Consider the following 17,026-nt stretch of genomic DNA (forward strand, 5'->3'; position numbering starts at 1 on the left):
ATATTTACTTAAATAGAACCTTTAAAAGCAGTAATGAAATTATGAAAGACTAGGAAGAAGGGTTAGAGCAGAGGTCTCTAACAGGTGGCTTACTGAGAGGAGCTCACCCATCCCCTAGAAGATGCAAGAACAACTAAGATCTATTCTAGAATCTTTTTAAAAGCATTTATTTCGTAAGATATTTCTCTGTGTTGATCAGCTGATAAAGCTCCATTTTTGGTGCTCTTCCTAGTCCACATTCTGTTTCCAAGACGGAGCAAAACTTGCTAAAACACCTGAGGAAGAAGAAAGTAGCTCAAGATATTTACTCAGAAGTAACTCTCATTAAAGACCCCTGGAAGAGAGGTTAGCCTTTAGTTGTAGTGATGACAGCCCGTATTTCTGTACTACAAATTTTTTTATCGTAGCTTATTGTAGTCACAAAAAAGAGTGAAAAGTTTAGGATTAGGTTTTGTGATAGAAATATTAGATAATATGGGCATTAAAATGTAAAATTCAAAGGTTGGGAAATAGAAGAGGCTGACTCTTAAATTTTTGGGTTGACTCCTAGAACCTAAGAAAATTTGTCAAGTATCATAAAATTCATTCTCCTTAAAAGCTCAATCCATTTCCAGTAGCAAGCAGGCCTCTCCCTCACTTTTATAAGGAATCACCTAAGCTAGGTCATGCTGCTGCCATGTCTAATCATGTCTTAGGTCAGGACAGTGTGCTCGAGCAGTTGCTTCACTGTGATAATTTTTGCTACTAACTTGTCACCTCATCTGTCAAAGAACAGTACAATACAAACTGTTTCCAGAAATTACCACATTTTCACAATACAATCAATACAATCACCACAACAATAAACAGAATTTTTCAAAACCCTTTTTTCTCATTAGTACTAGTTTCTCTACTAACTTGCTGTCCTAGATCAAACTGAATTCTAGTGACAGATAATGTAGCACTATTATTCATATTGCCTAGAGATGCAAATCTATCTGCAATAAACTACTTCAAATTTAAAAGATTCAAATTAAGAACATCATTTGTTTACCAAGTGTGTGGAAAAACTAACTAAGATTAGAGAATTGTCACAGCTCACTAAAATTTATGGTACATCTCAATATCTCTCTAAGGTATATTATGTCTTTATTAAAATCATATAATAGTACCCAGAGATATTAATATATCTCTAGGCATATTAAGTAGTTTGGCTGCGAATCAGCAATCTACTGGTTCGAATCCCATTACTGCCATGAGCTCAGTAGGTGGCCCTGGGTAAGCCACTGCTCTCAGGTCCAGCTCTCCAGCTGTATTGTGGGGATAATAATAACATGAACTTGTTCACCGCTCTGGGTGAGGCACTAATCTGTCTAGAAGAGCAGTATATATGCACTGTTGTTGTTGTTATGTGCAGACAGCTATAATGCAGAGGCAAAAAGCTCTGTAAGAAAATAGAAACAAGCAAGAAAATGAAAAAAAGCCCAATAGTTTGGCTTAAATAAATAGCTATGCCTGTAAAGCATGTCACTTTATCCAGCTCTTTCAGAAGTTTGACTACTTACTGGAAGGACACTTACTGCAATGAGAAAGTGGCAGATAATATGCTAAACTCAGTATGGCTAAAAACACAGGGCATCATTTTCAGTCTTGGTGTATAGCTCTTTACTCCTGTTACAACTTGGTAAAGTATATGTAGATTCAATGTTTACAAACAAAAGGACCTATAAATAAACTAAAATGGTTTTTTCTTCCTCTCTTAAAAAAAGGAAGTGGAAACAAGCTGCAGTTGAGAACACACACATAACAGTTCCTTTATACCTGACAAGTTACTGGCAGTAAACTAAAATATGCTATCCTACTTCCATCCCTCTCTTCTAATATTTAAAAGGAATGTGAAATTGAGCACATACAAAGTGATGGTAGGGGACAGCAATGAACATGCCAGCAGAAAGAACACATCAGAAAATGTCAATTCATTCTCTTCAACAACGGCAAGTTCTGACTGACCAGTTTACGGATGCAAGTACTAATCTCCAGGAGGAAGTCAAAACATACACCTTACACTTTTTCCTATACTTTTTAGCGCTTAACTCTGCAAAGCAGTCTAAAAACCTCCTTTAAAGATACCTTGTATCATGCTGATACCATGTTTCAACTATGCAGTTTTGGAAGTAGTTTAGTTCAGCAATTAAAAAGGCCTATTCCATCTTTCTACTTCAAACAGCAAGAACTAGCTGTGCTTGGGCAGAAGGCATCTGAAGCAGATGCCAGAAACTTCCTGATGATAAAGCTTCATAACATGCAGAGCACAGTACAGGGTTTGCATGTGTGTGTAAAGTGCTGTCAAGTTATAGCTGATGTATGGCGAACCTTGCCGAGGTTTTCAAAGCAAGAGCCTAACAGAGGTAGCTTGCCACTGCCTGCATATGTGGAGTAATCCTGGACTTCCTTAGCACCCAAGTACTAACTGACCCTACTTACCTTCCAAAATCTGGCAAGATCAGCTAGCCTGGCCCATGCATGTCAAGACTCACAGGGTTCAAAAGTTCAGAATCTGATCTTATATGCATAACTTGGGAAGAAGTCACTCAGAACTGAGTAGGACTTATTAGTGAGCAAACATGCATAAGATCAGGCTATCAATGTTCAACTGCAGCATTTCTCAAACTAGCGTCCACAAGGCTACTCCTAGGGGATCCAAGGGCATTCCCAGGGGATCCAGGAAAGGCAATGAGCAACTCCAGTGGAACTCTGTCCTTATTCACTCAAACAACAGTTCTTAGTCATGTTATACACAACTGCTCTCCAGCAGCAGAATTCCTTGTGAGGGAAAGAGATGAAGACACAGCCTGCCAGGAGCTGGGTATGCAACATCTCAGAACAGGAGCACCAGTGAAATACAGGAAGCTCCCACCTTACACATCCACTGACTTGATTTGAGGTGGCAGGCAAAAAACCAAATCACTGCCTCTTGTGTCTGTACAGAGGCCTGTGCTATGGGAGGAAATGTCTGTGCTGTTATGCAAACAGCTACCCTACCAAAAAAACTTTTTTTGGTTCTCAGGGCTTAAATTCCAAAATTACAGATAAGTAATTCCAAAATTACTTAATTCCAAAATTAAGTTCCTTTATCCTTCCCCTGTAAATCCAGTGGTAGTGTGTTTGTGCCTGTGTCTTTTGGTCATCATTAATTCACACTACACATACTCCAAAATACTGTTGATATTTCACTTTTTCCTGGAATATGCCCACAGCATTGGTAACAAGTCCCAAGCAGCGAGTACTAGCAGAGCCAGTTTGGTGTAGTGGTTAAAAGTGCGGGACTCTAATCTGGAGAGCCGGGTTTGATTCCCCACTCCTCCACTTGAAGCCAGCTGGGTGACCTTGGGCTAGTCACAGTTCTCTGGAGCTCACTCAGCCCCACCTACCTCACAGGGTTTGTTGTGGGAATAATGGCATACTTTGTAAACCACTCCGAGTGGGCATTAAGTTGTCCTGAACGGTGGTATATAAATCGAATGTTTTTGTTGTTGTTATTAAGTCACACTTGGATCTGGATCCACAGGAGTAAAAACAAGATTTGAGATACTTTTAATGGACAGAATAGAAGGATCCTCCTCCCTGAACCATCTAACCGGCCTTTGTTGGAAGACAAGCCCTGGACTATGTTGACACCTGGGTCTGATCCAGCAGAATTCTTGAGCAAAGAAGTGAACACTATAGTCTTAGCAAAGATGCTTCAGAGCAGCATTTATCAAACTGCTGTTCATAGTAAACATCAACATGCTTAGGTATTCATAAAAAAATTATCAACATTGGGGTCCTTGCTAAAGTTTGAAACCCACTGAGCTACAGTAAGCACTAGGCCAGATTCAGAAGAGCCATTTGAGTACTAGCGTGGCAGCAAGCACAAGACAACTTTTTCCCCTAGGAGACAGAAAGAACTGAAGGGAATCTTAGCTTCTATAATCCCGATAGTATATATCTATATATCCATTCACTTAACTGAAAAATCTGTCACCTCAGTATATTATTCTCTGAAAAAAACAGACTCAATCCACCTAACTTTAGCACTATGTTTTAGCTGTTATTAGTATTATAGGTAGGTACACATACAGAACTTCACTGCCAAGTGTGCAGAATGCTCAAATTTTCTCTTCGTTGTAGTTCTCTCACCAGAACACAAGGTCTACTGGATCCAACAGAGCATTACCACAGATAAAAGGATTTATGCCCATGAAGCACAACCCCCTTGCCTCCCTCTCCCACTACAGCCCCAAATGCCCCAACCAACTATTCCTGGGATATCCTCTGGCTTTTAGGAGAACATTTTGGATTGCAGTGAGAGGGGGGAGGTGAAAAGGTCATGTCCCTTGTGCAGAAATATCCCCCTGGTCCCAAGCAAAGGAATCAAAACAAAACAACTTGCTGAAGAATGGTACATTTCTGACACAATATTTTCTAGAAATCAATAGCTCCACTAATTCAAACAAAGAAATCAGTAAGAATTGAACAATCAAAAAGAAAACTTTTAGAGCAGAGGTAAAAAAAAAAAAAGCGTGCAAAGTCACAGATCATGATATTCAAGGGACAAGCCAAAGAAATATTAAAAGGTATAAATGCATTCAAGTGAGCAGGACCCAATTACAGGGACCATGGGAGTTAGTTGGTCAGAATCACTAGCGTTTATGAGGGAAACTGTATAAAACTGACACGGATAACGTGCCTTTTAAGGAATACAGTAAGCAATTACAGAAGATTAAAACAGGATTAACACCTACAGTGAAAAAAGTCAATTAATAACTTTTATAAACAAGATGCACCAATTCAAACTAGTTTGCTTTCTAAGTAACATAACTAGATTAAGTAGGGAATACCCACTGATAAATCTAGGCTTTGCCAATGCTTCGAACCCAATTCTCCGCAAGAGCTTCACAAGAAAACTTGAGAAATACAGACTAGAATTACAGCAAACTGGGTAGGTGGTTGAAAAACTGCACAAAAAACTAATAAAACAGATCAATATCAAATCTGAAAGATATTTAGTGATACAATGTAGGGGTCAGTGCAAGGTCCAGAGCTGGTCAATACCTTTATCACCAGCCTGAGTGAATTGACTGATGATACCTTAATCAAATTTCCAAGTAATCCAAAATGGAGAATTCACTACAAATATGAAATTATTCAACAGTGAAATGAGATGCAGAATAAAAATAGATACAAAGAAAAAGGCAAGATACTGTATTAGAATGATGGCTATACATGTACAACAAGACAGAGATAGGAGGTAGAAAGAGGACAAAGGGGCATGTAACAGAGGACATGTAACAGATTACATGCCAACATGATATAGTGGAATAGAAGACCCATCCTACTACAAACTGCATTAACAGCCACCTTGCCTTCATGTCTCTAGTATATTGCTATTGCATTCAGTGCCATTAATAATCTAACACATGTTCAGCTCTAGGGCATCAGAATTTAAGACAAATTGGAAAGTATTCATAAGAAATCCTGCTGAATGAGAATAAAGGTCCACCTAGTCCACCACTCCATATAGCACAGTGGCCACCTAGTTGTTTCAAGAAAGCACTGAAGCACAGAATTAAAGCAATAGCCTCCCTCAGGTGTTAGCTTGCCTGCAACTGGTACTGAAAGGAAAACTGCCTCTGAAAAGGCTTAAAATTATCTTATAACAGCAAATTATCATTGACAAGACACTTTTTTCCATGGAAGTACTTTATCTCCTTATCCTTTCCTTTGAATTATTCTAGGAGGTATCAAATGATAAAATATTTCAACAAACAAGTGGGTTCAGAAAAGAGGAATTGATGGGGAAAGAGGTGTAAAAATAAACTGATAATTAGAAGCAGGAGTTTCAAGTACACTAGTTTCAAATTAAATATTTTTTAAAAAGCAGTGGGGGACCCGCAAGGACTTGGGAGGGGCACCTCATTTTCCCCTCCCCCCATCGTGTCCTCCTTCTCTTCCATGCCCCCCTTTGCTTCTCCCCTTTTCCTGCTTCCTTTTCTCCTTCCCTCCCACTTTTTTGGGCCATCTTCACCCTCCAACAACCACCTCTCCCCAGTGGCCCAGTTGTGTGGTGCTGGTTGAGCCAGGCTCAATTGCATGGTGGAGAATATGCAAGGGCTTGTGGGGGGGGACTTCATTTTTCTTTGCATACCCTTCCCCACACTATTCCTCCTTCACTTCCCCCGGCAGCCTCTGTATGCTCACCTTTCCCTCTCTCCTTCAAACACACTAAACAACTTATCTTTTACCTGTCCCCCATTTCATATTTATTAATTTTCTTCATTTATATACTGCCTTTCTGCACAATGGGGATCCCAAGGCTGCTTACATCATCCTCACCTCCAATTATCCTCACAACAACCCTGACAGATAGGTTAGACTATGAGTATGTGACTGGATCAAAGTCACGCTGTGAACTTCCACAGCAGAGTGGGAATTCAAACCTGGGTCTCTTACATTCTACTCAGAAACTGTAACCACTACACTACGTGGCAGGAGGAGCTGCTGTTGAACAGTTGCAAGCAGCCAGGCCTGGATACGTCATGCAAGTCATGTGGTATCAAGTTGCCCAGTGTTTGCTTTTGTGGCTGGCCCCAATGAGTCCTCCCTCAAAGGCCAGTACACCCATGGAAAGGCCCTGTCCCTTCCTCATGCCTTTTATTGACAGAAAGCAAGCCTGGACTACTATCTAAACACTTACGGGTTGCCTAGCAACAGCCACTGAGGGCATCCGATTCTTAAAGCTATGAGGGATTCTTTTATCATTTTTAGATTTTGTTTTTTAAAAAAACATGTATTTTGTTCATTCATGGCTCCAATCTCCAGATTTAAGCATCCACAGATCAGGACCACTTGGCTATTAGTATATAAGATACGAATTGTAAGACTGGTTCAACAACAGAACAAACAGCCTACAGAGGCTAAAGAATTTCCTTCCCTTTTCATGGAAAATTTGACCGGAGTTTGCCATGTTTGCAACAGTGTCTTGCTTAAGTCTGATTTAGGCGTTTAGAACAGGGTTTGGATTATCTAAATCTCAAGACTTCTTTTCAGCACCAACTCTACTAATGTTTTGAAAAGTCTTCCTGAATTTTACTACTAGTGATGCAGGAAAGTTAAATTAGAAGATTAACCTTTAGATATCTATAGCCAATATTACAGTGATGCCTCAATCTTCTCCTATTAACTGAATTCATCTGGGATTTTCCCTAGGGAGAAATCGAGAACAGGCCTTGAATACTTCCAGCCCAGCTTCCCTATACCATTCTTCTCACTAAAGAGAGCATAGAGTATCTAAAAACACAGCATTTCCTTTGACCTTAGAAAACAGCCCCCCAGAATCAAAGAGCTTGCCTTGGGGGGGGGGGGGTCCTCTTGGTTTTGCAGTACATTTTCACCACAGTAATAAACAAAGAAGACAGGAACAGAAACAGTGCAAGCCAGACTACCTGCTTCTATTCTCTCTCCACAGAGAATTCTGAGGGAAAAAATGAAGTTGGCCCACATTTTCGGCATCATCCAGTAATAGATAGTGTGGATTCAACGCATAGGGCAAATAGAAAAGCCATTCACATTAATTACTTCAACTTCTCACAAGTAAACTGTATTTCTTGAATACCACTGAAATGCAACAAGCCAAGACACAGTGAGGCACATCTCACCACCTGTCTGCAATAGACGTTGCAACTCAAAAAGATGATAATCATCCTGTAAGGAATTCAGTTTCTAAACCTATACAGCTGCATCAAAATACTCATTTTTTTCATATATGACACTGTACTAGTTTCTCTCTTGAATGGGAGACTGTCTTCACACATGACAACTCTCTTTATGAAGGAAACCTCAGGGAACCACCTCAACAGTTTGCTACAAATACAGCAAAGCTTCTTTGCGTGATAAATTCCAGAACCTGCAGCCCAATGTTGTCGTCGGCTGTTGAAGTATTTAGCTTTCATTTACTTATTCTAACAGCAAAATTCAAATATACTCTAAAAATGGAGTAGCAAGGGCATAGGAAATTATAGGAAGCCAGATCGCCCTTACGCATCAAATGCCAGATCATGAATGTATGCCTGTAAAGTCCTGCCTCTAAAAACTACCATTAATTTAACTAGTCATCATTTGAGCCTCTCACACAAGCTCCCCCGAAATGTTATTATTAACAACAACAACCACGACGACCACCACCACCAATTTATATACCGCCTTTCAGGACAACTTAACATTCACTCAGAGCAGTTTACAAAGCATATTATTATTATCTTCACAATAATCACCCTGTGAGGTGGGTGGGGCTGAGAGAGCTCTGAAAGAGCTGTGACTGACCTGAAGTCACCCAGCTGTCTTCAAGCAGAGGAGTGAGGAATCAAATCCGGTTCTCCAGATTAGAGTCCTATCCTTATAACCACTACACCAAACTGGTTCTCACTAGTTTACCTTTTTAATACAATGACTTCAGGTTTGCCAGAAGAAAGTATCACTGGAGCCACAATTTTCATGGAACTAGTAAATGTATATGAAGGCCTGTATTTTCCATTAAACTCTTCCTAAAGCAACTGAATTATTTCACTAGAACATTCATCAAAGCAGCAGTAGAGTGTTATTAATTTACTGACAGCAACTGTAGAGAGAACCATAAACCAGAGAAAAAAGTGAATTTCTTATGGCAAACCTAAGAACAACTTCCTTCATTATACGTAAGTTTTCCATAGTCATTGTAACTTTCCATTAAAAATACGTACTTTCACAAGGATACTTTGCTACACTGAAACATTAGTGACCTAGTACAACTTTTAAAGATCATAGCATGACATACAGTTTTCATACCAAAAAAAAAATTCACACAAGGTAGCAACCAACATCACTAGGAGCTCTCAAGGAGCTTTTGTTCAAAACTCCCTCCTCCCCCATAGTAACTCTAAACATAATTCTCTTTTTGCAACCCAACTTAAAGAGCAAGTTTCTAATAGTTCATAGTAAATCAAATAATGTAATGCAAAAGTTTGGCATACTCAAGAAAAGCCCTGGCATGGGACAGCAACAGTAAATTTTCCTATGTTCGAAACACAAGATGCCAGTATTGGGTGAAAGGCCATTATCTGCTACTTGTTCAATGATTAACACTAACATCAAAAAAATTATAACGATCTAACACTCTCATATGCAAAACAAAAAAAGAGTAACAGCTTTCCCACAACACCAACATACAACATAAGATGACTCTGAGTCGTTTTCCCAGTCAAATGGCATAAGAACACCTTTTTCAAAGTGTCTTTACAACCCACAGTTAAAAATTTCCTACTTACTAAATTTCCCATCATTACGAATGAGATGAAAGGGAAAGCAGAGACCTTGCTACAGCAAAGCCCGTTTTCGAAATGTAGTTCTTGCTTATCAGGCAGTGAAGCCAACAGAACCACGGCTGACCAAAATGCCTGTCACTGTAGTATATATACATACATGGTGAGCACCTGGAGTGGGAAGGCCTTCAATTAGCTCCTCCCATTTAAGAAACAGATAGATTAAACACAAGAGATGCTGAAGTGAAGCTAGTAAAGATGTCTGAACTAGATAAGAGATACCTGGCTTCAAATTACCACTCATTAAATATCACTGGGTTGCCTTGTGCAAACCTTTTGCTTAACCTCATCTATCTCACAGGGTTGTTGCAAGGATAAATTTTACATAATTCAAAGATTCTTGGGAGGAAAGACTAAAAATGGGAAATAAATGTCAGAATATTGTGAAAGTTAGGAAATGTTATTATAAACGGAACTATAACCTTATCAGCTTGGCCAAGTACATTACCCTACTGACCTAGTCTAAGTTACAAGTCACATCAGAGCTCTACGACACTGTAAGGCCAGACACAGCCCAAAGATCAAGCTCATCATTGCACAGCCATGCTGCTATTTCAACTGTCCAATATGATGCAGCATGCTGACTCTTACCTATCACTCATGCACCATTCACAAGGTGCACAGTAGCTAAAACACCAAGCAAGAAAAAAAAACCAAGGCTCTCTTCCATGCTGAACTTTCCAAAAAAGTTCTAACATGGAACACAAAGTCTGCAGAACAGAGCCTTCTGGAAGGCCTCAGACACCCTAAAGAGGGGCAGATGCTAGAGATGTACTTAGTTCAGGTGGGTAACACTGTCAGTATGCAGAATAACAGGAATATCTGAATGCTGTAACCACTCAAAAGACCAACAAGATTTCCAGGATATAAGCCTTTGAAATTCAAGTTCTGACAAACAGAGCTTGGCTCTCAAAGCTTATACCTTGAAAATCTTGTTGGTCTTTGAAATGCAACCAGATTCAAATACAGACGCACCTGTGAACATGATATGGTCACAGCCGCTTCGGGGTGTGTGTGTGTGTGGGGTGGGGGTGGGGGGGGTGGGGGGGTGCGCGCACAAAATATGGATATCAAGCAAGGAAAGAGAGGACAATCTGATCACCCAGGGACTGCCTATGTGATAGGGAGCTCCAACTCTATCAAAGATTTAAAAGCCACAGAACTTCTACAGATAAAAAGAAGCCTAGATTACAACTTCAGTTCAGGATGCCTGCATCACATCCCCTGAATTACAGGTTAAATCAGGTTACTATTTAAGATTTTTTCTTCTTTGTCTTTGGTATGATATCGCTGATAATGTTAATCCTGGTACAGTTTATCACATAGCTGGACAAACATGAAGCTCTTCTTGCTGCAGATAAGCAGTGATTTGTGACCCACAGTAGCAAACAAATTAGCTATCTTTGAAACTTAATTAGATAAACATAACCTACTACTAGCATGAGCATACACATGCTTTCTGCATATAATTTGGATGACTGGAAACTAATTTTTTATGGATAACTTGGCAACCTAGGCAATAGGCAAAAATCACTGTCTAAAGGGCCATCAGCTACCAATATGCAATATTTAAATTACTGGTATTTACAGGCATTAAATATATTGGTACTTTTACTCTATGTATCACTTCTATTATATAGTATGAGGATATTTAGAGACTTAAGCAAAAAAGATCTAGTTTTTCTATGTGTTATTTATTTTTAACCCACCCTCCCCATAAGCGGACTCAGGGTGAGGTACAACATTGATTAAAATACAACTTAAAATCAATCATAAAAACAGCAACAAATAAAATACTGTACCCCTTTCGGGGCAGCCAGTGTGAGCGGACTCTCCATACCCCTTCTAGAGGGAGACTGGTGGAAGGCTCAGCAATGATGGACTAAAATTAGCCTCCACCATATGCCTGGCGGAACATCTCCGTCTTTCAGGCCCGCCTAAATGATACAAGAGCCTGGTGGGCCCAACTGTCCTCAGACAGAGAGTTCTACCAGGTTGGGGCCAGGACTGAAAAGGCCTTGGCCCTGGTGGAGGCCAGCCGAGCCTCCCTAGGGCCAGGGACCACCAGTAGATGTTTTCCAGTTGAAGGAAGTGCTCTCTGGGGCACATACAGGGAGAGACGGTCCCATAGTATGCTTGTCCCAGTCCATTTAGGGCTTTATAGGTCAAAACCAACACCTTGAACCGGATCCGGAATTCTACTGGGAGCCAGTGAAGCTGCTGCAAGATAGGCATAATGTGTGTCCTACACGAAGCTCCAGTCAGGACACGAGCAGCGGCATTCTGGACCCGCTGAAGTCTCCGGATCGAGCACTGCATAGAGCGAGTTACAGTAGTCTAACTTGGAGGTGTTGATCCAATCTAAGTTCCATGCATGGAAGTTCAACTCCCCCACCCCCTCGACTCCTGTCAGAAGCCCAAAATGCTGCTCCTAGAGGGCAGGAGACTGCCACAAGAATAATATGAGGGGATAATTGAAGGGCTACCAAAGGCGGAGAGAATTACCCCGTTTTCATTAAAATCCAGCCCTATGTGCACAACTGCAGTGAAGTTCTTCAGAATTTAAATGAGTTTGAATGTATATAATCCTTGCCTTAAAGTGCTGTAATTAACCCTACCTATTTTTAAGCAACAGTATTGACCATAACTATCCCTTGTATACAGAAACAAAATGAAAAATAAGCTTATGAAGATAAGATTACAAGCAGCTGGGGGAAAACATGCTTTGCACACATAAGGTTCCAGGCTCGGTCCTTTGCATCTCCCTTTAAAAATTATTTCAGGTATATAACCGGGAAGTTTCTGCCCAAGGTCTAGGAGAGCCACTGTCAATCAGAATAGGCAACACAGGCCCATGTGCACCAATGATCTCACTCTGTATAAGGCAGCTTCATATTGTCCTAAGTTACTCATTCACAAAAACCTAATTATATTAAAACTTTCTCTCAGTTCTGTTTTACACTCAAATTAATTAACAGGTTACTCACCACTTCAAAAGTCCACTTGTGGCTAAAATACAGAATATCTGGCTATTGCTTGTACAGCATCAATTACTGATCACTATAGGACCAAAAGCCGTGATTTACTGTGTACACAAGGAATGTTTGTTAATTTTTAACTTCATGTTTAGTTCGTATAATTTTACAAATCTGCACATACTATGACTTCTATGTTTCAAAGTTAAGTAACTTCTCTGAAGGATATACTACCCCAAAATGCTTCGAAGAAAACACAAAAATTAAACAAGTTACACCAAATTTCTTCTGCCGTTAAAAACAGGGAGGAGGTTTTGTTCTCACAAACACACACCAAATCCAAAACCTCTTATTTCAACTACATTTGAATTATTAAAGCAGCATAACTGAAACCTTAAAAAAAATCCTTTAACATAAGCACAAGAAAATCCCTTCTCAGTACTTTTATGCAGAACAAACACACATTTGCAATGCCAGTCGCACGATATGGTTGGTATACTCTTTCCAACACAAGCTAGTGATTATGAAAAAGTAACATTCAGGGCACCTTGCTTATAACTTTCTCCTTAGTTAAGGCAATACTGCACAACTCAAGTAGCTAAACAAGTATTTCAGTAGTTAATACCCCCCTTCAAAGCAACAACACATAATAACAGCATATATAATAACTCAAGAGAACTTGCTGTGGAATTGGAACTTCCTAGTTTTAAATAAACTAAAAAATGGAAATACAAAATGTCCAAACCAAAGCATCTGCTGAAACCTTAAAGACTCATGGATTTATTGTGACATAAGCTCAATAAGCTTCCATAAACCAGTAATGTCCAAATGTTAGTTACAACTAAATGTCACCGACAACAACGAAGCTTACACTGCAATCACAAGTATGCATATTTAAAAGCAAGTACCACTACATTTAACAAGATTTATTCTCTAGTAAGAGTGCATAGGATTGCAGTTAGTTTTGACTAACTTTTGCCTGAATAAAAGCAAGCACAATCATACATTAACACCTTTCTAAAGCCACATGACACAGCATATATTCACTGCATAGCCTCAGGAAGTTCAGTTGAAATTGAAAAAGTAATGCATTTGCAGGCTTATTTCAGAGGAAGTGATAAAAGGACACAGAAGTGCATTATAATACACCAATACTCCTCAGGTAACAAATTGTTCTGGATTTCTTGGACTATATTTCTGTTTTCCCATTTATTAAGGAATATCTGCACGTAATTTAATCCAAAATACTAAATCCACTGGACTGCTACTTAAATATTTAGATACTTGCGCCAGTGTAAGAGATTCAAATACAATTAACCACCTGATACGTTACGAGATTTCATCTATTATGAAGTGACCGTGAGATTGTTTAATACAGTGGTTTAGACTTCAATAAGATTATTTTTTCAATTAACTATACATAGCTATTTAAATGCTGGAAATAGCTGAGCTGTATATAAAACAGAAATAAAACTATATAGGTAAGGACAACAAAGTTACTATTTTATACCACAAATATGTCAAGAGAATATTTTCAGCAAAATAGCTGAATTCTATTACACTTCACAATGTAAATTCATCATACTGAATATTGTGCAAATCTGATATAAAATTGAAAATTGTTGGGTTTTTTTTTTTTAAAGAAAATGATCAGGGTACTCCCATTACGCCCCCCCCCCCCAAATAGCTAGCATATTTTCAGTAAGAGTACCCTAATTCTCCAAAAGAGATGAAAACCAACAAAGTGCTGATAAACTGAAAAAGTGTTCTCACTTTCATTTAGTTTAATTAAATTTCTAAATTTTAAAAGGATCACTGTTGTACAAAACCTAGTGCAGCTGAAGCTGCAACAGAACCACCTATGCTTTAACTCAGCTAAACGTTATGACCTCTGTAGCAGCACAACTACACCACAAATTAAAATCTAACTTTAGTTCTCTTTACTTTGACTTATATCATAGTCCTAATCAAATGGTTTATTACAATCCTGTATTTGTCTATGCTCTCTATAGCTAAAACAATGCTACCATCAGCTGACACAAAGAACCTACCATGTGTTCATGTGTACATTGGCCACACCCCCCAAGGGATCTATACAATTGAGAACTAAAATCAATTCTTTACTCACTAAAATGTATTATTGTCAAACTCAAGCACTAGAACTGACCACTAAAGATCAGGTTATTTTGACTTCATGAACTTAATGTTCAAACCAGACTGCTCATTTAATACCAAAAAGTTACTGAACTCAAGCACAGGCTTAAAAAAATATTTAACAGAAGGCTTAGCTGGTAGTTTCAGAAAGATATCACCCTACGTGAGATATGAATCAAAGCAAATCACACAATAGTTAAATTTCAAATGAATGCTAGTGTTAATCTTTGCAATCATCATTTACTGGACATAAGACACAAATTAAACTATATCATCAACATTTAGACTCACATACCAAGACACTATTTTTACTGGATAGTTCAATACACAAAAACCTATCAAGCAGATAATACCTGAGGTCAATCCTCTATCTGTATCTGGGAACACTATGTAATTGATCTACTGTGGGTATTTTCTCTATCACAAGAAGCATTTTCCAGAAGACAAAGGTGTTATGGCCTATGCAGAGGTCCCAGCTCTTGTCAGTACAGCTAATAGTCTTCATATACACCCCCACCACAAAATATTATTACACCAAATTATATTATACAGAAGGCACTGAAACACACAGGGTAATCGTTGCAGGATTCTGATGCAACAGCTGTACATGCACTAGTGATTTCCACTTCAATTTCATCCCTGCCTTTTAGTGCCAGGCCTAGGCCTGAGCTTGCCAGATTCTTAATGCTGCAAACCTGGGAAGAACCACACCAATTTTTCTAGAAGAATGTGCACGGAATACTGGGGGAGGAAGAAGGAAAAGAATCAGAGGAAATAGACACAGGTCTCCGGAGAACGGGAAATACGTGGAGAGGGGGGGAAAGATGCCCAAGGGGTTACCTCCTCGCTTTAGGGGGGGAAAGGAGGTCCACGACCTAACACGGCTAACTCCTCTGGATCCACGACCGCTACCACACACACACACACACACACACACCCTCCAAGCAAGGCCTGCGCAAGATCTAGGATACAGGTCAGGTCTAAATCGAAGCCATCCTCCTGGTATCGCCTTTTGTTCCTGCTGACCATCTCTTTGATGATGGCGGTCATGTCTGGGAGCCGGGACCCGCTCAGGAACAGCGCGGACAGGCACGGCGGCGGTGCTGGCGGCTGCAGGGCGCAGATGGCTCGAGTCTTGGCGGAGGAGGCTGTTCCCTCTCCCCGCCGATGCTGAGGCTGAGCAGCCAGGCGGCGGCGGGAAAGCAGCGCCGCTGCCCCTTCTCCAGGCGCCGAAAGGATGGCACCGCCGACAGGGCCTGCTGCTGCCGCCGCCGCCGCCGCTGCCACGGCCGATTGCTGCGGTGGCGGCCACTCAGGCGAAGGCCCAGCAGAGGCAGAAGGGGCCTGGCCAGGCGGCGGGGGAAGGAAGCTCCTCTTGCTGCAGCAGCTCCCGATAGTGGCGCGGCTCCTCTCGATCCCTCCTGCTGCCGGCGGTACCCGGAGCGCGGCGAATGGGCAGAAAGCGGGGCCGAGTCTCTCCGGGGGCGGCGGCAGGGCTGCTGCTGCTGCTGCTGCTGGGCGAGGAGAAAGAGGAACCGCCACCGCCGCCGCCTTTGAGGCGCTCTCCCTCTTCTTCCCTCTCAGGCGGCGGCGCCCCAGCAGAAACGGTGACAGCGGCTCGGCAGGAGGAGGCGAGAGGGGCTGTTCTCCTCCCTCCTCCTCCGCCGTTCTCCTTTCCTCGCGCCCCCCCCCGCCCCGCTCCCCGCGCGAAGGGGGGGCGGCTGGGCGGGCGGGTTTTAAGGTTCAGCGAAGACGGCCGCCTTCGAAAGTTTGGCCGGGCTGCTGGCTCCTCGGCTCCCCCTCGCCAGAGGCGGCGAAGGGGGGGGGAAGCTGGGCCTGAAGCGGAAAAAAAAACTGCGCGCGCGCGGTGAATCTTTCTTCGGAGGGGGCAGCGAGAGAGCGGGCGAGCTCAGGTCCTGAGGGGCGCGCGGGGCTGGAGGCTGCCCCGCGTCATTTTTCGCTCTCCCGGTCGTTAGTCGCCTCGAATCAGTCCGGCGCGCCCGCGCGCTCTGTTACCCGCGCGCGCCCTCAGCTTCGCTTCGCTATACCGCCTCGCTCCTCTTCCTCCGCCCTCGGCGAGCTAGTCCGTCCGCCCGTCCGGTGCCTGCTGGGCTGTGGCTCCAAACCCCTCGGGCACCCAGCGCCTCAGCTTCAAACTGCCATCATGGCTGCAGCTTCCGAGAGAGCGAAAGAAGGGAAGCAGGGAGGGGGAAGAGAAGAGAGGGAACGGCAGCGACAAGGAGGGGAGGGGGGGGGGTGAGAGAACCGTCCTACGACTCCGCTCTTCTCCGGCTCCCTCCGCCGCCTCTGACGAAAAAATTAGTCTCCCCTCGCCACATCACCGCTTCCTCAGACATCTCCCAGCAGTCTCCCTACGGGAGTAGCCTGCAGCCCCTTTGTTTTTAAAACCTTCCCGACTAGAAGCGGCTGGTTCTTTTCGCCGAGAAGACAGCGGGGAAGAAGAGTCGGGTGCGAGCGCGCACGCACACACGCTGAGCGGCGGAAGGATACAACGGGCGAGAA

The 17,026-nt window shown here is 41.9% G+C and overlaps 1 protein-coding gene across 1 annotated transcript in view; it reads right to left on the bottom strand.

Annotated features, from left to right (window-relative positions):
- The window catches only part of PTEN (phosphatase and tensin homolog), a 66,895-nt gene extending 50,670 nt beyond the window's left edge, over positions 1-16,225 (bottom strand). Inside the window, exon 1 of the mRNA XM_054982959.1 lies at positions 15,475-16,225. Coding sequence (XP_054838934.1) covers positions 15,475-15,553 — 79 coding nt within the window. The 5' untranslated portion in view covers positions 15,554-16,225. The remainder of the gene's footprint in view (positions 1-15,474) is intronic.
- Positions 16,226-17,026: the final 801 nt, after the last annotated feature.

Source organism: Eublepharis macularius, chromosome 6 (genome assembly GCF_028583425.1).
Source record: "Eublepharis macularius isolate TG4126 chromosome 6, MPM_Emac_v1.0, whole genome shotgun sequence".
Classification (NCBI taxonomy): Eukaryota; Metazoa; Chordata; class Lepidosauria; order Squamata; family Eublepharidae; genus Eublepharis; species Eublepharis macularius.